Here is a 24,056-nt window from a genome sequence, read left to right as displayed (position 1 = left end):
TTAATTCACTTTCAAAGGAAGCAAAATGGCCTTGTTCCAGAAGAGGGATTTGGTGTGTCTGCCAGAGAGAAACACTAGAGAGCATTACGCGTTCTGACTGATGGTTCTTCCAAAAGCTTTTGTGTTTTCCCACTACAATCCCACCCCTTGAACATAATACGTTGCACTCAAGTGGTTTTAGGTCGTAGTTACATGGTTAGGATGAATGGGTCACTCATACTGTCCCAGAACTTGACAGCTTTATTTTCTTCAAGAAAATAGCAAGTTTGTCCTCAATGTAATCAAATCTTTTCTAAAATTAGGGAACACATTAAGATGTTACTTTTAGCAGTGTTAAAAGCACCCCTTTGGGGTTATGTTTTCTGCTGGATGTCCCTTTTATATGTTCTCCTGCCGGGTGAAGTGACAGTGGGTGTGAGCTGATCCTTTCCAGTAGACTGCCATAATTCATGGAGCAGAGCTTTCTGATCTCTGCGGTGTGCATTTATTATGTGTGCCCTGGAGCTGGATCTCCTGTGGAATAGGAGGATCTTACCTTGAGGTTTGAGCAGAGATTACCTGGCATAATAGATTTGCTCATTTCTCCTGTTTTGTATGTTTTTAAAACTATGTATGGAGTTTGAAAGGAAATAGGCAAGTGCCTATTTGTTAGTAAGCTAGGAATCTGCTAAATAACTTCCTGCTTCTAAAGCTTAACCTCACTCAGGGAATAAGACAAGTTGTGTCAAGGGTCATGGGAAAGAATAAGGTTCCATTGTGTGAATTACTGCAGCACTGTTTGTTTAGTAACTAGAAGGCAGACTGCTGCAAATATTAGAAGGACTGAAATAAAAATTAAAGTACATCATACTGAAATCTCTTGGAAGTAGTGGTATGCTAAAATCTATGTAAACAAAAACTGCCATTGGATAGGAAAGGTGGTTCCATGGGAATAGAGTAGGATTGGCATGTGATACTAGGCCTGTTTGGCGTGCACATGTGCACCTGTACATACTGTTTGTGCTCCTGCACACACACATGCATGTGTGTGAACCTGCCCTTGGTGAAGGTGCAAAATTAGTTCCTAAAATCGCTAGTTTTCAAGGTCATTGGGCTTGCTACCAAAAAAAACCAACCAAACAAAAAAACCTATGGTTGTCTATTAACTATGCAATGTAGTAAACTTTTTTTTATCAAACCTTATAAAAAATTAATTGGTTGCATTTGGAGATTGTTTCACTCTGCAAAGTGGTTCTTTGTAAAGCTATTTGTTAGTAGGATTGACTTGCAGTATTACAAATCATGTGAAAGTGGATGACATAGACACTTTTCAAAAAAAACAGGATGTAGAGCCTTTAAAATTAGATACTGGTTATTCTACAAGTTAGGCAATACGTTCTATTTTGGCAGCTTTTTGTTTTCTCTTGAACTATTTTCTGAATGGATCATAGAACACTTTAAATCTCGAGGAAATGAACAAAACACAATTACCAACTGAGTTCTAATTTTCTTGAAACACTAATTGGTAAGTTCATTTCTGTTTGGTAGGTTAGTTCATGACTCACTTGGACATGATACTCCTTGTTTAGTTTAGAGAGGACTCAACACCCCACCCCTCAAACAATAACAACAACAACCTTTCCTGTAGCATTATGAAGTGTGCTTCTCTCCCACATCATACACAGCATCTGTGTATTCACGTGAACACACAATTAATAGTAGATTCATTACAGTATGAAATTGCTTTACTTCCCATTTTCCCCCAAATAGTTTTTAGGCCTTGAAATCCTTTGTTGTTTATACTGAATGCAAGTCTGACTCCCACATTGGTAATGTGTGAGGCTCTATTTTACGCAGAATGGTTGTTCTCAGTCACCTGGTGTGCTAGGTGGGAACACTTGAGTTCATAGCTCAGTTCAAGTATCACTGCACTATTTGCTCTCAGATGTCTCTGTGGCTTTGAAAATGCCTCAGAAAGCAGAGGTGGCTGCAGCTGGTCACTTGAAGTCCTGATGCAACTTTCAGTTCTGCTTTATCATGTTTGAAATGGAGAATGAATCCGCAGTGGAACCAAATCAGCCAATTGACAGTGTAGCTGCTTTGCTGCATAGTTTGGCGGCGATGCTCTGATGACTGGAAATATGGAAAAAGAGGCTCTTGAAATCTCACCATCACCTGCATCCAAATCAGATGAGGGCTTTTTGAGGGTTTTTTTTGTTTAGAAGTGGGGAATAGAAAGCCCTTTGAGGATCTGGGTGTCTTTGTAACATGAGCTGAAATAGCATGTGGGATGTCTACGCTGTTCAGGCTGTAAAGTGAGTTTATGTTTATAGCTATGATGGCACCTTATTTCTGAACCACTGTTGGTGAATTCACTATGAGGCATGTGGCAACAGTCTGAAAACATGTTGCAAGCTGTGTTTTGTAGTGAGCTTGGAGACATGGGGGCCGGGAGAGGAATGGTGGTCCTGTTGCTCCTCCATGAGGTTTCATTCTCCCCAGTTATGAATAGACTAGAGAGACACTCCAGGCTGCTGTTTGTTTAGCTTACATTACGTCTGGTTTTTGCTGCATAAGAAATTAATGCTTTCCAATGGGAGAGATGTTTGTGGTCCTTGGCTATGGGCATGGCATTCATTTGAATGTGTTGCACAGTGTGTCATCGGGCTGTGGGTAGACGTGGAAGGATGCAGAAAGTACAGATGCACACTCTTATGAAGGTAGTTTCAGGTACTTCTCTACTTCCTGGGAAAGTAAGGAAAATAGGGCACATGATTGATTGCTCTCTGAGGATTCAGCAAGAGGGGATGATGGGGCATTTCTGATTCAAGCTTGGAGCCCCCTACCTAGGTGCTTGTCAGATGGAAGAATGGAAGAGAGTGGTATGGACATGAAATAGGAAAGATGTAAGCCTGTGGAAGTAGGAAAGACTTGGGGCAGATGATGCCGGGTACTGCTGACACTGGATCTACTAAGCCTGTGGGATAGCCAGAGAGTTTTCAGAAGATAGATGGCCCAACTTGACTTGTGTTGCATCCTGATTGTGCTAATGACTTCACCAGTCCTTAGAAGACTTAACCTTTGGGACACAACTCCCTCTGCTCCTTCGTGTTCCCTTGAATTATGTGTGTATTTTATTGTCCTGGAAAATACTCATATGTCTAAGATTAGCAGAACCTTATGTTGGATTATTTAATCCATAAACCAGTTAGGCTAATTTTATTTAGAATTCCCTAATTTTGATCTAGGATGAAATGTAAATTGATGTTTAAGGCAAAACATGTATGTATATTTGTGGCTATGGTTTGCTGACACTTAGCAAAGTTATTTCACAGTAGTTACTTTTATAATCTAATTTATGTACACGTGTGAATAATCCTTACCACTTCTTAACTATGTGCTATATGATTCTTAGATTTAATCAGAAGTAGGCATGATTGCTTATTTTTAGAATTTTAGAAGAAATAACATACACACCAGTATAACATAGTATATAGAATTTGTATATGTGAAATTTCAGGTTTAAGAAAGTGTTTGTACTTTTACTGGCAAGGGCTGACGTGAGTGTTCTGAGTGCTGTGGAAATGTACATACAGAATCTGCTTATTAGCAATGTTGGAATTCCACGCCACAGAACACTTCCCAGAGTTGCAGAGAAGAAGCAAGGACCAGGCCATGTGTTTACAGTGAGGACTGGAGCTTTCCTATGTAATCCTTGATTGCTAGGCCTTTTCATCAAAAAAAAGAAAAGGGCTGGGAAGGTGATTCAGTGGTAGAGCGCTTGCCTTGCATGCCTGAGGCCCTGGGTTCGATTCCTCAGCACCACATAAGCAAAAAGAAAAAAGCTGGAAGTGTGCTGTGGCTCAAGTGGTAGAGCACTAGCCTTGAGCTGAAGAGCTGAGGGACAGTGCCCAGGCCCAGAGTTCAGGCCCTACTACCGGACCACCCCCCCCAAAAAAGAAAGAAGTTATGGTGATGTTGTCTGCCTTCTTCCAGGAATACAGGAGAATTCTGGCAGCTTTGTCAACATAATTTGGTTTTAAGTATAAGTACCTCTTTTTTTTAATACCATTTTAAATAAATTGGGGCAAACAGATATCTGTAAGTAAGTCTTATTGAAAGCCTGAACTGAATACCTTAGCAATTTATAACTTACAGCAATTTCCTTATGACATTAAACTATTTTTATATTACAGCGACAAGCTCTACCAAATTGGAAGACCTGAGTTATTTAGATGGGCAGAGAAATGCTCCTCTCCGGACTTCAATTCGGTTACCATGGCACAATACAGCTGGAGGTAGGGCACAGGAAGTTAAAGGTACCTATTTTTTGTACTTACTGTCTTAGTGGATTTAATAAGCTTGTTCATAAAACCTTGAACATTTCTGATAACCAGCTTGGAAACCAATGCTATTTTTAAAACACATGGTGGGAAGTCCTGTCATGCTTTAAAAAGAAAACCAGAAAAGTATCTCCCAGATGCTGGTGGCTCCTTCCTAGAATACAAGCCACCAATAGAAGCCTAGGACCTGGAGCTGTTTGTTCAAAGCCACCCTGGGCAGAAACATTCAAGAGAGTCCATCTCCAATTAACCATCAAAATGCTGGTCTGGAGGCATGGCTCAAGTAGTAGAGTACCAGCTGAGTTTAAGCCCCAGTACTAGCACAAAAAATTAAATTAAAAATATATTTCCATATATAATAGATATTGTTATAAAAATAAAGTATATATTATAAAATTTATTTTATATAAATAGAAAAAATTATGGATATATACTATATATTTTATATTATATATGGAGATGTAATATATATGTTTATATAATGTATTATTAGTTGATCTCTATTAGGGCTTTCTTTTATTTAAGTAGGTATACAAAGTTTTATTTTATATAATATATACTTTATAAAATATTTGTATAAATATATTTAAAAATAAATGTTTATATAATTAATATATTGTTTATATGAAATATATTTCATATTATATGGAAATATAAAAATATGCTGTGAAACAATCCTTGATAATTTTGTACTTCTTTCTTAAAATAGGTGATTTAAGTTGCTTCTGGCATTGAAAAATAATTTTGTTTACTTGTTACTCATTTGATTTTTTGTTACTGATAAAGGATTAGTTTTGTTTTAGTACTTTGGACCATGACATTCACATCCTGTATCTGCCTGAAACACACAAGTGTGGGCACCTCATCATGTGCGCAGAGTACCATTGCACCTAGACAAGAGCTGTGCCCCCCTGGGTGTATGAAACTGTTTTTGCATCCTACTCATGCAGGGGATGGAAGAAACATGTCTTAAACACCATTTCAGATAAAACCTCTTGTATTGCTTTCTCTCTGTGTCTGCCTTGAGTCATGAGAACAACTCAAAGTTGTGAAAGGACCATAAGATCATTGTAATAAGATACGTTCTGGTACCACTAGCAAGATACTAACAGGATACAGAAATATTAATAGAACCACATTCAGAATACTGACTAGTATTTTTAAGTGTATAAAACCGACATTCTTCTAAAATGACTTCTTTCTTACAGCACGATTTGCTCCCTACAAGCCCCAAGACATTTTGCTGAAACCTCTGCTATTTGAAGTGCCGAGCATCACAACAGACTCTGTGTTTGTTGGAAGGGATTGGCTCTTTCACCAAATAGAAGAAAACTTGAGGAACACAGAACTGGCAGAAAATAGAGGCGCGGTTGTTGTTGGAAATGTAGGCTTTGGGAAGACAGCCATCATTTCCAAGTTGGTGGCACTGAGCTGTCATGGAAGCCGCATGAGGCAAATTGCATCCAACAGTCCCAGTTCATCACCTAAAAGTACGTCTGTGTTTAAGTATCTGTTTAGCTTATTACCTTAACATATGGGAGATGATAGATGTCAGAAATTGCTGTTTGGGTAGACATGAATCACTGCATTCCTTAAGTTCCAGCTACTATATCAGATTTGCAATCATGTGTGAAGTGAAGTCTCTGAATGCTTCCGTCTGCCATGTTTGTATTTGCCGCAGCCTGGGGTGAGGCCAGCCTTTCCTCATGTCCACCTGACCTGATACAGGAACAGATGGGTCAGAGAGGCCTCATTGAGTACCTCATCAAGTGTCCTGGGGAAGTTTTGGTCCTAAAACAAAGAAGTTGTGTTTCTGGAAGAATAAGCCAGATGAAATTTTTTTTCAGGGAGGTCTCTCCCTCCCCATTTTTTTCCCTATATAGAACTACTTTGTATCTGTTCCTCATACCCTTTATCAACAATGCTGGTTTTAATAAAATTACAAAGACTAAGCCAGGCACGAGAGAGAGTAGACAAAAATACTCACTTTTTTTGAGAAAGGTCTTGAACTCACTATGTAACCCTAACTGGCTTTACACTTGTGATCCTACTGCTTGTCTTCTGAGTGCTGGGATCCTAGGCTTCACTGCTTACTGTATATGCAGTAAGTCCAAAGAAACGTTCGATATATGGTGAATAAGAACAAGGTGCTATGTAAGAGTCTTTTTTTTTAAACAGAAAGGCATTTATTTTGTTGGTTTGGGGATTGCTACTGTTTCTGTTGTTGTTGTGCCAGTACAAGGTCTTTTGTTCTCACTTAGCTTTTTGCTCATGGCTGGCACCCTTGAGCCATACCTCTACTTCCCACTTTTTGCTGGTTAGTTGGAGATTTAAGAGTCTCCAGGATTTGTCTACAGCAGCCAGTTTAGAACTATGAGCCTCATATCTCAAGTCTCCTAAATAGGATTACAGTATGAACCACCAGTAGCTGGCGCAGAAAGGTTTTTAATAAAAGAAACTAGGGACAGCCATTCTTCAGGGAAGGAACTGGATGTTAGGGAGATGGCGTAGGGACTAGTGTGATCATTTGGACTCTCCTGTGGAGCCATGTTCATTTCTTATGTATTAAAATACTCTTGGGAACTACCCCCAGAAATACATTACACATCCTGTCATACCTGTATGCTGATGCTATCATGCTATGTCTCTCTTCTCTAGCATCAGATCTCACCCAGGATCTTCCTTTCACTCCACTGCTCTCACCAAGTTCTTCCACGAGTGGTCTCAGCACAGTGAAAACAACTGCAGGAGCTAACACTTCTGAAAATCAGAGGCCAAGAGAAGATTCAGTGAAATCTCTTGCTTCTAAGGTAAACCTTTGTTTTGGGGAGCCTTCCAGTTAGAGAGAAAATTGTTTATTTTGTTTTGAGAGGTACAGTTGGAATAGGAAGTTTAAAAGAGAAACAACTTCTGAAAAATGTCATAAAGTACTACAAATAAAATGTACAAATGAAAATAAAGACTTTGGCAGAAGACTTTTGTCTATCTGCAACAGTAAGTTGAAAGAGTTTCCAAAAGCAGCAGCAGAATTATGTGTCTTCACACCAAATCCATCCTTTTAAGTGGATGTATTTTAACTCTGCATATGAGCAGAAGAACTTGACCCACCTGTGCTATGCTGCCTAGAGCCTGTGGCTCTCTGCATCCTTCTCTCCTGTCAGATTTCTTGGAAGGTAATATGAGAGACTTGGCAGGCTTTCCCTCCTTAATGCATGGTCATCGAAGAGTGGCTGGAACTTTCCTTCTGTTCCACATCCATCAGGTTCCTAAACTGCCTTTTGGAATTAAGTGGTCACATCTCTTGAGCTGCTTAGGTCAGTCTCCTGTGGCAACAGTGGTGTGAATTCCAGGACCTGGAGGACCACTAGAGATGGCAGTGATGAGGAATCCCTTATGAGGACACTGGGCATGAGAATGGTTTAGGAGAACTGAGAAGCATGCCATCTGACATCAGACCCCTCTTCTCTGTTTTCCAGACAACAGCTGTTCTTGGTGTGGTCAGCTCTGATGCAGTGACCACTGGTTCTAAACTCCCTGATCATGATTGGGAAGACTGCCATGGGGGTTATGGCAGATTTCAAAGCTGCCCTCTGTTATGATGGCTTTTCAAGCCCTTTTGTTCATGACCACATACATCTTACATTTCAGATCTAGCATGTGTGAAAATAGTACTACATGCACACTGGAAGTAAAAAATCAGTGAACTGTGTTGTGTCATACATGTATTCTATCATTTGAATTCACTTACTTGAAAAAAAACCCTGTCTGTGGCTACAGGCTGATTTCATTACCTACTGTTGGGTTGCCAACCTACTTTTGTTAAACATTATGCAAGACCATGGTACCAGACATCTTGTGATGGTTTGCACAAGCTTATTGGGGTCCCTGTGTAAGTACCTGTTAATATCTTTCTGGGTGAGAAATGAATGTCAATCAGCATTCCTCTCAGTATGAATATAAATGTAGTATTAAGTGTAATTCCCATGGTGGTTCCAAGTTCACGTGCCATTCTGCATCTCCTCCTCTACTTGCCTTCTATGAGTGCATTCCTGGGACCTGATCCCAAATCTTGGACTGTCCTTGTCTCCTTGGAAAGGCATTTAACCTGTGTCAGTGGCCCTCAGCTGTTCAAATTGTGGCCAGTGTGGTTTCCCCAGCTTTCTGTAAGGATTGCACAGTTGAGCAGGACAGTGGTGACTCAGAGTGCAAAAAAAAGGGAAAATATTCACTTCCCTTACTTCATATATTCATTTTTTCTTCATTTGGCAATATATAGGATTTTTTAAAATTCTTTACAGTATTGAGCTCTTTCCTTGGTGGGAAGGAGTCTCTTAGATAACTTGTTTCCATAGCAACTCTGCCGTAACAAAGGGACCACTCCTTATCCTCTGGTACATGGCCAACTCTCCCTTTCTCTCCCCCACATACTTGTGCACCTCACAGGACAAGCAGAAACCTGGAATTGCTAATTTCCTCCATTAGTGTCCTTGTTGGCACTTTTCCACAGTGTGTCTTGAAGAACTAGGTGTGGGGAGAGGAAGGGGTTTGAAAGCTGTGACTTCTGGATCAAGTTTGATATCTGCAGACTGGATTATGTGCTTCTGAGAACTGAGCTGCAGGACAAATTTCAATTTGGGGGAACACTGGGATTACTGAAGATAGCTCCACACAGGCTGGGCGTTAGGTATTATGAATAAGTTCTCATACACATTCAGTACAAAGTAAGTTGTACCAAGTTTTGTGCTAATCAAGATGGATTTGTGGCAGCAGTTCATGGTTTGCAGAGTTTAGGAAACCACAGGATTGAAGAAAAGATTAAATGAACCAATTAAGCCAACTATACTCAATCTGAGTGAATAGGAGCAACACATCTTATTCTCTCTGTGAAAGGGTAGTGGTGTTCTTGTTTGAGGTCATGGAAGGAGCTGTAGAGAAGATGGGATGATGCTGATGGCTCTGTTTCCCCTGTAGGTGGTAGCCTACCACTACTGCCAAGCTGACAACACATACACGTGCCTGGTGCCAGAGTTTGTGCACAGTATCTCGGCTTTGCTCTGCCGGTCCCATCAGCTGGCTGCATACAGAGACCTCCTGATCAAAGAGCCTCATCTGCAGAGCATGCTGAGCCTTCGATCCTGTGTGCAGGATCCCGTGGCTGCTTTCAAGAGGGGTGTGCTGGAGCCACTCACAAGCCTGAGAAATGGTATGTCCCAGAAAGTTCCCTAACCTCTTCCCCAATAGTGATACAGGATGCCCAGTCGGGTGGTCCTCAGAGGGAGTCCACTAACAAGCCTGAGAAGTGGTATGTCCTAGCCCTCCATACCCTTGATGGAATAGTTTCAGTGGAATATCTCTAGTCAGAAAGAGCGGTACAGTGGAATAGTTGTTAAGAAGCCAGTTATGACTTCAAGGGAGAGGGGATGTTCTCCTTGCCCTCTGATACTTGATGTTTGAGTGAAATGAACCAAGAGTAGATAATGTTGCCAGGAGAAAGGTAAGCAAGTTAATTACCACCTGCGGTGTATGCATGTGGAAGGAACCTCAGCATATGGGTAACTCAAAGAAAGGCTTTCAAGCTCTGGCTTTTAAAGGATTTTTCAACAAATTACAATATATTTTAGAGAAGTGGCAAGACCTGAAAAAAGGCAGCTTTAGGCTTTTAGAAGCAGGACACTGTGGAAAGGTAAATATATGGGGAAACTTAAGCTGGATTCTTCTAATGCTGTTTCCACCCATTGGGATGTGCACTTATCTCCAGTCCTTCCTGCTAGAGATAGCTAAGGGGACATCTTTACAAATTTATGTCCTGCTTTTAGGCTAAAAGCTCAGGTAGAGCGTTTGTCTGCACCTGCTTCTTTATTGTCTTTAGCTTAACAGTTCTTCATATTTGGGCGGAGGTGAATAACTTCTGTTCTTCCCCATAACTGTAAGCTATAAGCTGTCTCCATGACTGTTGCCTGTGTATTTTTTACTCCTGGTAGCAGGAGTACAGTGTGGGGGAACAGGGAGGGGCAACATTTTTTTCAGGGCCTCAGCTGAGTGGAAATGTAAAGCCATTTCCAGAGATTGTTATTTGAGAGTTTTGCTCCCCAATATTCTACAAGGTAGAAGTTGTTAGTGGCATTGTAGTGCCTTGAGGTTTTTTTACCTATCACTCCATTGCTCTATATCTTTTGAGCTATCAGGTAGTCCTTTTAGGCTCCGTGTCTGACATGGGCACTTCTGCCAGAAGGTACTAGAGACGGGTTGAAACATATATGTCACCCTTTCTCTTTTCGTTGGGCAGAAAACTGGCACTACTAAATAAATTAAAAAAAAAAACACAACTATTTGTGGGGTGGAGCGGGGTTGGGGGAAATCTTAGTGTAGGAGTCTGCCAAGTGTTCCTTGCCTGGTAGCCCCTGAAGCATTCTAATGGGCATTTTGTGTCTTTCCCAGATTTGGTCTCTACATGTTAGTTACCTTTGCTACAGGGCACCTAGTGACAGTGGTTTATGAGAAACTAACTGTATTGTATACGTGATTGAGATTCTGCTAATGTGTGTAATACGTTATGTTTCTGAAAACTGTTTTATGCGAGAATTGGTTTTCTTTTGGCTCTGTACTCCAGATTTCATTATAAATTTAATAGAAAATATGCTTCTGTGAAAAGCATGTCTTCTACCATATGTAAACCTTAATTTTTTTACTGACATTTTAAATGTGCATTAAAATACCCTGGGTAGTACCATCTTATAGAAATGTATAATTTCTTAATTTGAAAAAATGATTTTATCCTTTAGAGCAGAAAATTCCTGAAGAAGAATACATTATTTTGATAGATGGCTTAAATGAAGCTGAGTTTCATAAACCTGATTATGGAGATACGCTTTCTTCATTTATTACCAAAATTATTTCTAAATTTCCTGCCTGGCTGAAGTTGATTGTGACTGTAAGAACAAATTTTCAGGTAACAAAAGAATTCTCAAATTTCTTTCCAAATTTCTTTTCCATTTATACAGTGATCAATACTAATAACTTAAACTGTTGTAAACCATTTTGCTGAATTGAGAACTATGTCAGGACTTTGAAAAATTAGCCCAGAGAGTCTCAGATGGACAATACTCTGACCTTTGAAGCTTCCAAGGCCTATTTATCAAGTCAAAAAATGTCCTGTCAACATTGAGTTGTACCTGCACTTCTGAAATAGCAACGTCAAGCCTGGTTTACCTGCTTTACCTTGACTCAGGGTGCATTGGCTATGGTTTCTGGCCAACTAGTCAGAGTAACTTTTAATTTAAAGTTATTCCTGCCAGTGGTTATTTCCATTTGCAGTGGGTCTTCGTGATGTTTGTTTTCTGTTTTGTGGTACTGGTGATTTAACCCAGTACCTTGTCATGCAGAGCAATGCTCCACTAAGCTATAGCCCCAGATTTGTGGGTTTGTGGTTTTTAGGGTGTTTTAAGGGAGGGAAAAGTGAGGGATGAGAAAAATTTTAAGACTTATTCTGAGACAGAAAACTTCAACATGTTGTACGATTTACAGTCATAAAGTGTGATTTTGCTTTTCTTTCTCCGTCTTCCTCTTTATTTGAACTCTAAAATTGACAATACTGTCCCTTTTCAGGAAAGACATTTAGATGGAGTTTGACTTTTGCCCTTTTATGATGATAGCTATTTACAAGTCACATCAGGCTATAGTTTTTTTCCTCATTAAAACTTGGATTCGACCTCAGTTGACATTGATGTTTGTTTTTTATGGACATTTGATTTATATACTTTCTAGTCATTTTCTTTCTTTTTTGGGGGGGGTCCAGTTGTGGGGGCTGAACTTTGGGCCTGGGTGCTGTCCCTCAGCTCTTCAGCTCAAAGCTAGAGCTCTACCACTTGAGCCACAGCACCACTTCCAGCTTTTTTCATTTTGCTTATGTGGTGCTGAGGAATCGAACCCAGGGCCTCAGGCATGCAAGGCAAGTGCTCTACCACCGAGCCATCTTCCCAGCCCCTTTCTAGTCATTTTCTAGTTAGCAGACATAATTTGACAGTTAGAAAAGGACTGAAACAGGTCCTGTGTTAAACTTCCTGGCTGAGTTTCAGAAGTTCAGTTAACATTCATGCAAGATGGGAATGAGCATACTGTGCCTTACTCCTAAAATTACTACATTAAAGAAGGATTGTGCTAAAATACTTAAGAAATGAAAGTGGGATGTGTAGGGGAGGAAAATCACACAATCCTTCTCTGCTCTTAAGGGTTAGAATTGTGCTTATTTTGGAATATGGGAGAGGTTTGAAGTTGCAGGGAGGACATGGGCTTCTGAGAGCTGTTGTTAGTGTTTTCTGGCTACTGGGTACACATTTGTCTGGGAAAATTAATGGTACTGTTCAATTATGATTGTGCACGTGTATTTATTCCATTCAAAAGTGGACTTAAAAAATTAAGTTCATTGCATGCAAGTGTCTCACACCTATAATCCTAGGTACTTAGCAGGCTGAGGCCAGAGGATCACAGTTTGAAGCCAGCTTGCACAGGAAAGTCTGGGAGATTCTTATTCACAATTAACCACTAAGAAACCAGAAGTGGAGCTGTGGCTCAAGTAGTAGAATGCTAGCTTCGAACACAAAAGCTCAAGGATAGCACTTGGGAGTTCAAACCCAGGAGAGAGAGAGAGAGAGAGAGAGAGAGAGAGAGAGAGAGAGAGAGAGAGAGAGAGAGAGAGAGAGAGAGAGAGAGAGAGAGAGAGAGAGAGAGAGAGAGAGAGAGAGAGAGAGAGAGAGAGAGAGAGAGAGAGAGAGAGAGAGAGAGACTCTTTTTAGATTTAAAGAATGACAGCATATTATACTAAAGCAAACAGCTTTTTTACCTCATGCTGTCAAGCAACACAGCCTGGAGACAGTCTCAAATTTCCTGGTAGGGATACACAGCCCCAGTATCTGATGCCCAGAGAGGGATACCTCTTATCTCAGCGTCCGTCTGTATTCTTAGATGTGCAGTGCTGCTTGTGTTTGTCCTTGTTATATAACCACTTGCACAGAATAAAGATGATGGGTATTGGGTCACCTGCAAGGTCACACCACCCCTCTGTTTGGGTGACCTGGTTGCCAGAGTCTGCTCGGAGCTCTCCCTCTGCTCACTTGGCTCTGAGTCCTCAATGAGGGCTTTAGGAAAGCCTTTACTGATCCTATCTCGCACCAGGATTTCTTTCACATAAGCTTTTTATCTGTACCTTATCCTATTACACGTTTTAATACAAAACAATGAGTCCCTGTAATCCATGAAAATCCTCCTTGAAAGAAAACTAGTGAACCTGGCTTAAAATACTGCCTAAAATTTAAGGAAAGGAATCTCTGTGGAGTGACACTGTGAGTTTTTGGATTTTTTTTTCTTTTTGCAGGAAATCATAAGCTCACTGCCGTTCGCCAAGCTCTCCTTAGATGACTTTCCAGACAACAAAGACATTCACAGCGACCTGCACGCCTATGTCCAGCACAGGGTTCACAGCAGCCAGGACATCCTCAGCAACATCTCTCTGAATGGCAAGGCCGATGCTGCCCTCATCGGGAAAGTCAGCAGCCACCTGGTGCTGCGGAGCCTCGGTTCCTATCTGTACCTCAAACTCACGCTAGACCTCTTCCAGAGGGGACACCTGGTCATTAAAAGTGCCAGCTACAAGGTGGTGCCTGTGTCTCTGTCCGAGCTCTACTTGCTGCAGTGCAACATGAAGTTCATGACCCAGTCTGCCTTTGAGAGAGCACTTCCTATTTTAAATGTGGCCCTTGCGTCCCTCCACCCCATGACAGACGAACAGATTTTTCAGGCTATTAATGCCGGCCATATCCAAGGCGAGCAAGGCTGGGAAGATTTTCAGCAGAGGATGGACGCCCTCTCCTGCTTTCTCATTAAGAGGCGAGACAAAACCCGCATGTTCTGCCACCCATCCTTCAGGGAATGGCTGGTCTGGAGAGCAGATGGTGAAAGCTCAGCCTTCCTGTGTGAGCCCAGGTACGACAGGCGCTTCCTGTCAGCACTTTGCCGGGGTCTCCTGGGCCATTTAGAGACGGATTCCAAACGTGATCCATGGTTTTAATGGAAAGGCAACCCACAATGAATAATTCAGTTCTGCTGCTTTGTTTTCAGACCTTTTTGGCAGAAGGAGGGGCAGTGGAAAATTTTCTCTGCCTCTAAACAAAAGCTTCTTTCTTTTGATTTCTAGAGTTTCAGTACCTGTAGTATATTTGGGTGGAAGAGAAGCTGGGCAGGACCTGGAGGCACCTCCTCGTGCCAGTTCCCTCTCCCATCCCCGTCATCTGTCCCACCGACTTTGACAAGGTCGAGTGTGGGTCACATGTGCTCTCTGTGCCGGGAAACAATGGCTTCTACAGAGTGTTTGCCTGGGTGGGTTCTGTCTTACTTGTGCAGCACTTTTGCTCTCCCACCTTTTGATCATGCAGCACCTTGTCCCAGGGATCAGAGGTGTTTGTCGGCCCAGAGGAGAGCTGAGTTATCCGTCCTGGCTGCTTCATTGTGTATTAGTATTGCAGCCTGGGTCATAGAGGATGTGGCTCTCCTTGCTTCCTAGGCTGCTTGAACCCCTGGAGGACATGGAAGCAAACCTCTGTCATGTGGCCTGGTGTCAATTAGAGTGACAGGTTTCTCAACCTGTCACCTGTGGGTGCCTTCAGATGAGGGTATGCTCAGGCCCTCCACTGCCTGGCTAGGCCTTTCTCTGAATCTTTGCCCTATTGCACAGCTGTGCTGTCTGAGTCAGGATTGCCCCCTACTCTGGTAACTGGGCTGGCATGCTGCTAGGCTGTCCCCTCAGGAATGTAGTGGGCATTGGACCAAATGTCAGGGTACAGAAAATAAGAGGCAAGTAAACACTCAAGCTTCACAAACACCTTCCACATATACCAACAGATCCAGAGGTCCAGCTGCTATTCCACATTGAAGCTGTTTTCTTTAGTGACATTGGACTTAAGATTTGTTTGTTTTTGGTATTAGGGGTTGAAGCCAGGATCCTTTTGTTTTATGTTTGAGTTCAAGGTCAAATTGGCCTTGCTACTGCTTCTGCCTCTTGAGTAGCTGGGATTAAAAGCATGAGCCACTATATGTACAAACTCTGACTTTGGGTTGCTTAAGTCAGACTATAATAGCTAGAAGAAATATGTGCTGTGACATAGGTAGCCAAGTCAGTTATTTCTCAGGGAATGTCAGATCATTGTCCAGGAAGATAGGTTATATCCAAACTTGTAGATAGAAAAGTAAGTTGGAAGACTTTAAGGAATGTAGATTTGTATTATAGTGCATCCTTGCTTTTCTTAGCATTGGTGGGAAGGCACAAGGATAACTTCATAGGTGGTGGTATACTTCCAATAAGTCTCTATTTTTTTGGGGGGGGGGCACCAGTCCCAGTGCTTGAACTCAGGGTCTGGGTACTTACTGTTCCTAAGATTTTTCTCTCAAGGCCAGCATTATCACTTGCTTGTGCCACAGCTCCACTTCTGGCTTTTTTTTTTTTTTAGCAGTTGTGGGGCTTGAACTCAGGGCCTAGGTGCTATCCCTGAGCCTCTTTGTGCCACAAGGCCACTTCTGGTTTTCTGTGGTTGATTGGAGATAAGAGTCTCATGGGAACTTTTCTGCCCAGGCTGGCTTTGACCTGCGATCCTTAGATTTCAGCCTTCTGCCTAGCTAGGATCACAGTGTGAGCCACCAATGCCCACCCAGCTTTTTTTCTGGTTAATTGGTAGATAACTGTCATAGACTTTCCTGCCCAGGCTATCTTTGAACCATGGTCTCAGATCTCAACCTCCTGAGTAGAATTATAGGGGTGAGCCACCATGCTCCACTAATATTTTTCTCTCTTCATGATGCTTGGACTTACTCATGACCATTTCTGGATCTATTTATTCTTTCGCATTGTACAAAGATTCAAAATCAAGAACAATATTGCTGTTTTTCCTCTGCCATTAAATAAGGAACAAATAGATGGGATAGTGTAGACAGAACAAGGCTATTGCAGACGGAAGGAGCTGTCAAAGGTGTCATAGACCATGGGCTAGCAACAACACATCTAGTTTGGAGCTTTTAGCATGGAGAGTAAGAATGCTGAGAATCACCTTTTATCTGTCATCTCTGGAAAAACTTTGGAAGGTTCTAAAGAGTGGAATCTGTGTCTGGGGATGCTTTGCCAGATACCAGCCAGGACTTGGTGTACTTGAGTTCAGATAAGAGAAAACTTGCTGTTGTAAGAGAGCAGCTGGATGTGGCCTGTGGTCTGGCTGTCACGAGACAACTGGCCTTGTGGAGAGACTTGAGAAGGCGTTGTTTGGTGACTTAAAGTTACACCTCAGGAATTATGAATTACTCTTAGAAGCCGTAAAGCATAGAAAGTATGGAGTATTTGGGGGTTGGGATGGCTTTGGTGGCTTTGGTTTTAAGATGTTTGAGTTTGTGGGGTAATTTTTTTCCAAGATTTCCTCTATGACAGTTTGTGGGCAGATCTTTTCTGAAGATTGGAGAAGTTGGTAGTTGAAGATTGGGATTCAATAATGTAATATGACCTGATAAGAAAAGAGTATATACTTTTACGAGTAGAGAATTCCAGGCAAGGATGTTAAAGGTGCCAGCAGAAGGGATGTGGAAAGGAGGAGTAAGAGGAAACCATTAGATTTCAGTGTAGGACAACGATCCTGCCATTCTTAGACTGTCTCTTCCCTTAGTCTTTCCTCTGAGAGCCAACAGCCGGTGAGGGGAGGTGGAAAGGTTGAAAGCTTGACTTTGTATTTTTATGGAGGAGGGTTTTGAGTTTTCATAAAAGAAAGTTGTAGTCTTGTTGGGAACATCATTGAGGCAGTGTCTAAAAATTTACTTTGGGATTTTCCAGTTTACTGGCATATAAGTTTAGAAAAAATATTCCCTTGTGATCTTATGTCTTTCCTATAGATAGTGGAACAAATCCTTAAGGATTTGTGAGGGACAAATTGTGGTATTCAGTGCCCACTATGTTTCTTTCCTTGGCCTGCCCACAGGAATCAGTGTTGAGTCTAAACCTTGAATTCTAGCCATGACTGATCACAAGCTGTTGTCAAGTATGGGCTGGGGTTGGTTAGTTTTCCTTTCAGTTGGGATTTAAACTGAGCCTCAAACTTGCTAGGTCGGTGTCCTACCGCTTGAGCCACACCTATTTTTTGCTGTTTGTTTTGGAGATAAGTCTAGAAAAATTTTCAAACTAGAATCTTACATATTTTAGCCTCTTGAGTAGCAAGAATTACAGATGTTAGCCACCAGTGCCTGGTTGGCTTTGTGCTGTAAAGTTCTGTCCTTTGGCGTATGTCTACCTAAGTGGTGATGACCTTAAGGGGATTTCTAAAGGTCAGTAGGATTCTGTTCCATTTATCTATTCATGCATCCCGTCCATCTAGCCATACATCTATGCATCCAGGAAATACCTATTTGAGTATGTACTGAATATTAGGCACTGCCTCATAGCATTTGTATTTTCATGATAAGCATAAACTCAACTCAGGTGATGAGATTGATGAGCAGAGTGTGGTTCTGAAGGCACAGACTTGCCCTGTGCCAGAGACTTAGTGTAGGTTGATAACAGAACTCCCCAAAAGTCCTTAAAAATGGTTTGAAGAAGCAGCAGCATTTGCCATCTTCGTAAAGTGGCAATGATCTGTCAATTCTGTGTAGTGGTAACAAAGCCACCAGGAAAAGAGTTCATGGATCATATGGCAGTATGCATAACCAATGACCTGTAGTACAATGAAATGGAATCTTGTTCTGAACTTTTGTATTTCTTGTTGTAGGAATGGACACGCTCTTCTGGCGTTCATGTTCTCACGACAGGAGGGCAAGCTGAACCGCCAACAGACCATGGAGCTTGGCCACCACATCCTGAAGGCTCACATTTTCAAGGTGAGGCGAATACTAGTACAGGGAAAAGTTTCTTTGTTGTCATTTGGTGGTTATGGAGGATTTTAGACATCTTTGTGAGCCATCTCAAAGGTCCTCCCAGAGCCACATCCCAAACACAACTTCCTTTTCCTCCCTAAAAGTAACCGCAGTTTTGTTTACAATCACTTCCCTGCATTTCTTTGTTGTTTATCACACAAATACATCTACATACTATGATTGAGTTTAACTTTTCCCTCTTTTGAAGCCCTTTTAAGTTTGGTTTTTTTTTTTCATCCAAAGATTCCACTTTATTCTTGCTTGTTTCCTTGTTTTTAATTGTCAAAGAACCTGAATCGTTGAGCTATATGATTTCATGACACCTGGGTGTTATTTTGGATTTTTTTGGGGGGAGGTAGCCAAATGATTGTCTTAACCCATGATTCTCCCACCCCATCCTCCAGAATGCTGGCACTTTAAGCATTTGTTCCACATCAGGCCCACCTGGATTTTCTGATTGTGTGTTTGTTTTTCAGGGAATAGTTGAATATGTTCCTCTTTCCCCTGGATTTCCTTTCATTTGGTACCTGCACTGAGCACTTTTGGGTTTGGGTTGACTTTTTTTTTTCTCCCCCTACAAGGTGTCAGGATTACATGATAGGGGTAAGAATTTCTTGTGTCAGGAGACACAGCATTTCTGCTTGCTTCTTATTTTGTGATGCTATCAGCCATTATTAGTCACTGCCTGGACTCATTCACTCATTCATTAGTGGTTGCAGATGGTGATTCTCTAATTCTGTCATTTAGCCTTCCTCTAATGTACTTCCATAAAAGGAACCTTTCTCTTCTATGCCATCCTTCTCCCCAGGTGTACAGTCCATGTAGCAAAGGCAGGTGATTTCCTGCCTTTTGGTTTGGGGCAGGGAAAGCTCACTGGTCCAGGCATCCTGTGTGTAAGTGGCCTTGTGTTTAGCATGTACCGACACCTTCTGGGGAAGGCCCACTTTTGAAGTAGGTCTTCAAATGATTCTATTGAAGGTTAATGCTCAGGGAGATTCTGTTTATGGTCATTTTCAGGGCCTCAGTAAGAAAACTGGAATCTCCTCAAGCCATCTTCAAGCCCTGTGGATCGGTTACAGCACTGAGGGGCTATCTGCTGCCCTCGCCTCTCTCAGGAATCTCTACACTCCCAATGTGAAGGTGAGCAAGGCTCTTCCTAGGAGCCTTAGCAGAGCCCTAGCCTGGCTCTGTTCCTGGTCTGTCAGTCCTGCTCCACACCAGCACCAGCTAACATGAGAGTTGCAGAGTGCCCAGTGATGCTTTTTTCTGTGTGAACTATGCACATTGTCTGCTAAAAGATAGACTTTTGCTCTACAGGAAGATATGAGGAGTCAAGGCTGCTGTGTAAGCCTATTGAGACTGTTTCAGAGTAGATATGATGAGGGAACAATTTACAAAGGCTACAAAGGTTGGGAGAGACTTTCAGGGAAACTGGGCTTTTTTGTGTCTTAGATGACTGATCTAGACAATCTCCATATTTCAAAGGAAATTAATCATTGACAAGTAACACAGAGTGAAGAGTTCACAGAAGAACTGTGACTAAAGGCTCTAGGTACACATAGATTTCTGACTATGGAAAGAGTAGTAGCACTCTCATTACACAATATTTTATTCTGCTTTTGAAGGTAGATTTTCCGTCTCCCAATTTAATGTAATATCATACATCAACAACACACAGAGGCCAAATATTTGGTGAAGGCCACAGAGACATATGTAGGCCTCTCAGCCCCTGGCCGCTGGTGTACCTGGTAGCCTGCAGAAGCTCTGGGGCAGTTTCCCAGTGAACGGAGTCTTCTCTCAAGGCACATCTGTGAAATGATCATTGTACCTGTCTGTCTTAGGAACACAAAGAGATCAAGCAGTGAAGGATCATTGTCAAGATCAAGTAGGCTCATTGTCTAGGCATTTGGCATCTACTTTTTCTTGATTTGTGCTGTTCAAACTCATCTGGGGAAGTGGGAAGTCTTTGCTGGAGGTGAAGCCATGAGGCCCAGCCCTGGGACTTTGGGTGCCTCTCCTCTTCAGCTCTCCATTTCCTTAGCTTGCTCTCCAGGCACTAGTCTTGAGGTGTTTCCCATACCTGGTTAGAGGTACATTCTTCCTCTTCCTCCCTTCTCCATTGCTTTGGTGAGCTTGAAGGGTAAGTGAATCACCAAGCTGCCCTGAGGTTCCTGAGGAGGATCCAGTTGTGTTCTGAGTCTGGGGATCACAACCCAAAGCCTGCTGCCCTGTGCAGGGCCTCAGTGTGGAATAGACAGAGGCTGCTGCCCTTGGGTGCAGACAATGTATTTGCAAAGGTAAAAGTATCACCACATTTAGGTTGACTTGGTCCCCATCAGAATTGGAGGCTGGTAGGAAGAGGGCATGTTGGATTTCAGCTTTGATGCTCCCTTTGACTGACACTTCAGTGCAGAGCACGCTGTAGACCTGTGTACGGGGACCCTGTGCTCAGCCTTGCTCACAGCATATTATCATTCATATTGCAGACCTATACATATCAGTGCTTGTGACCTGACTGAGTTCTACCTGTGTGTTTTTGTGGGTAGACAGGCAGGATGCGATTTTTGTAGTGCAGAACTAGATCCAACTACTGCTCTTGATGAGAGAGAACATTTACTTTCTTAATGGATTTCCTCTGAAAGAAAGGCAGACTTTAGATGTTACATAAAGAAGAAGTTGTATTAAGAACTTTTCTTTTAATCCTAGCTACTTGAAGCAGAAATAGAATGATCATGAATTTGAGGACAGCCAGGCAAGGGTAACAAGCCTTCTGTCTAAAAAAACAGAGGACAAATAAGCAAAAGGGGCAGAGGCATAGTCAAATACAAGCACCAGTATTCAAGTTGTTTTTCACTTAGATTGTTTTTTATTTCAAGTTAGGTTATTGTAATGTTATTCATCTATCTTGCTAGCTGATAGTGCATCTTTTGGCTCTTCTCTAATGAGTAAAAACATTTATGTGACAATAAATAAGGAATAGAAATTAAATGACAGTGTCTGTTTTGACTAATGAATGACTAATGAAAAACTTTCACTTTTTTTTTTTTTTTGGTTTTGCTGGGGTTTGAACCCAGAACTTTTTTTTTTTTTTAATTTGATCATGCCATAATGTATTTTTGCCCTTTTACAATGATCATGACTAACTAGATCCCAAAAAGTTGAGTTACATTTTGGACAAAGGAGGGGAAATAACATTTTTGACTTGAGGCAGTTAATAGCACACAACTGAGTCATAGCTTCCTAGACAACAGCTGAATAGGCAGAGGACTCCAGGGAGCATTTTTTTATATCAAAGGTTACTCCCATCTCTTTGCTTGGTTGTTCCTTTATTGAGGAAAGGGTCTTCTGTTTCTTCTGTCTTTCCCTGATTGGATTTATTTTTTTAATTTTATTTTATTGTAAAGATGCTGTACAGAGGGGTTACAGTTACATGAGTAAGGCAATGAGTTCATTACTTGTGGATCATTGTTACCCCTTCCCTTGTTGTTTTCCCACTTTCCCTTCCCTCCCCAACCTCCCATACTCCTCCCCACCTCACGCCACCGGAACTTGTAAAGTTCATTTCCAATATACTGTCCTGTGGGTATCATTGTTGCAATGGATCATCTTGTGTCTTTGTTATTCCCCTTCCCCTTCACAGATTAGATATATGTATATATAAGATTCAGAGTACCAGCTGGGTGCCAGTAGCTCATGCCTGTAATCTTAGCTACATAGGAGGCTGAGATCTGAGGATCACAGTTCAAAGCCAGCCCGGGCAGGAAAGTCCGTGAGACTCTTATCTCCAATAAACCACTAGTAAAGCGGAAGTGGCGCTGTGGCTCAAGCGGTAGAGCGCTGGCCTTGAGCTGAAAAGCACAGGGACAAGACCACAACAGATGCTGGAGGGGATGTGGACAGAAGAGAACCTTACTGCATTGTTGGTGGGAGTGTAAACTTGTTCAACCACTTTGGAAAGTAGTATGGAGGTTCCTCAAAAGACTCTACATTGAGCTCCCCTATGACCCAGCAATCCCACTTTTGGGCATTTACCCAAATGATCACAAAGAAGACCATAATAAAGCTACCAGCACAACTATGTTTATTGCAGCATTATTTACCATAGTTAAGATATGGAACCAATCCACATGCCCCTCAGTAGATGAATGGATCAAGAAAGTGTGGTAAACAATGGAACTCTATGCCTTCATCAGAAAGAATGACATTGGTCCATTTGTTAGGAAATTGAAAGACTTGGAAAAAATTATATTAAGTGAAGTAAGCCAGGCCCAAAGAAACATAGGTCCCATGGTTTCCCTTATTTGCAATAACTAGTATATGTCTGGGACAAACAGAAACTGTCAGACAAGTTGATGTTAGGTGAAATGAACCCCAAGATAAGGGTTCAAATGTTTTTTCTTTCTTGTGATTGCTTCCAACATATTTATAAGATTATTTCTTTGTTGCTTTGTATGTACCTCCCCCAGGGTATAAGCCCTGCTTTCACTGTATTTGATGTCGGTAAAATTTGTGGAGGGGAAGGGGAAAAACAAGTCGTTTAAATGGGGATACAGGTGAACCCATTGCAACAATGAGAAGTACAAGTTGTTATGTCGAAAACAAACTTTACAACTTTGGTGGGGGGGGGGAGGAAGGTTAGGTTGGGGAGGAAGATGGGAAGGGATTGGAAGGGGAAACAAAGGAGGAGGCTACAATGCTTGATAAGAAATGTGCTTATTATCTTGCCCATGTAATTGTAACCCTTTGTACAGTATTTTCACAATAAAAAATAATAATAAATAAATAAATAAAAAGAAAAGCACAGGGACAGCACCCAAGCCCAGAGTTGAGGCCCCACAACCGACAAAATAAAAAAAAAGAGAGATTCAGAGTACCAAAATCAAGTACAGTGAAAACAGGAAATGTGCCTTAAGGGGAAGAACATACAATGGAAACAAACAGAAAAGAAATCACATAGTACATTTAAAACAATAACAATAAAGACAGACCTCTTGTGTCCATATCTTGAGGTTAATTTCACTTAGCATCATCTTATGTGGACATATGTACATAGCTTTTGAGCTTTTTAACTCATCTGATAAGATTATCCTATATGTATACTAATTATTGCAAGTAAGGGAAACCATGGGACCTAAAATTCTTTAGGACTGGCTTACTTCACTTAATATGATTTTTTTCCAAGATTTTCCATTTCCTGACAAATGGGGTGGTATCATTCTTTCTGATGGAAGCATAGACTTCCAGAGAGAAAGAGAGAGAGAGAGAGAGAGAGAGAGAGAGAGAGAGAGAGAGAGAGAGAGAGAGAGAGAGAGAGAGAGAGAGTCTGTGTGTGTGTCTGTGTGTGTGTATCACATTTTCTTGATCCACTCATCTACCGAGGGGCATCTGGGTTGGTTCCATATCTTAGCTATGGTGAGTAATGCTGCGATAAACATAGTTGTGCTAGTAGCTTTAGTATGGTCTTGTTCATTTTCATTTGTGTAAATATCCAAAAGTGGGATTGCTGTTAAACCCAGGACTTTATAGGCAAATGCTCTACCACTGACTTACCAGCTCAAGTCCAGGAAACTTTTCTTTCTTTCCTTTCTTGGGCTGGTCTTGGGGCTTGAACTCAGAGCCTGGGTGCTGTACCTGAGCTTTTTTGGTGAATGCTAGTACTCTACCACTTGAGCCACAACTCTACTTCCAGCTTTTTTGGGTGCTTAATCAGAAACGAGTCTTACATACTTTTCTGCCTGGGCTGGCTTTGAACCACAATCTTCAGATCTCAGTCTTCTGAGCAGCTAGGATTACTTGGCATGA

The 24,056-nt window shown here is 41.6% G+C and overlaps 1 protein-coding gene across 11 annotated transcripts in view; it reads left to right on the top strand.

The window, feature by feature from the left end:
• Positions 1-24,056, top strand: part of Tanc1 (tetratricopeptide repeat, ankyrin repeat and coiled-coil containing 1) — a 229,141-nt gene that overhangs the window by 167,155 nt on the left and 37,930 nt on the right. For 9 of the 11 annotated variants that reach the window (XM_070022615.1, XM_070022620.1, XM_070022582.1 and 6 more), the window contains 8 exons: positions 4,176-4,298; positions 5,531-5,812; positions 6,981-7,132; positions 9,294-9,525; positions 11,105-11,271; positions 13,693-14,300; positions 18,110-18,218; positions 19,272-19,394. In XM_070022615.1, the coding sequence (XP_069878716.1) occupies positions 4,176-4,298; positions 5,531-5,812; positions 6,981-7,132; positions 9,294-9,525; positions 11,105-11,271; positions 13,693-14,300; positions 18,110-18,218; positions 19,272-19,394 (1,796 nt within the window). The remainder of the gene's footprint in view (positions 1-4,175; positions 4,299-5,530; positions 5,813-6,980; positions 7,133-9,293; positions 9,526-11,104; positions 11,272-13,692; positions 14,301-18,109; positions 18,219-19,271; positions 19,395-24,056) is intronic. The other 2 variants (XM_070022628.1, XM_070022622.1) reach the window with 1 other exon arrangement.

Source organism: Dipodomys merriami, unplaced genomic scaffold (genome assembly GCF_024711535.1).
Source record: "Dipodomys merriami isolate MVZ:Mamm:240054 unplaced genomic scaffold, mDipMer1.0.p SCAF_1, whole genome shotgun sequence".
Classification (NCBI taxonomy): Eukaryota; Metazoa; Chordata; class Mammalia; order Rodentia; family Heteromyidae; genus Dipodomys; species Dipodomys merriami.
Note: the sequence above shows the minus strand (reverse complement) of the source record. Positions and strands in the feature narration are given on the sequence as shown.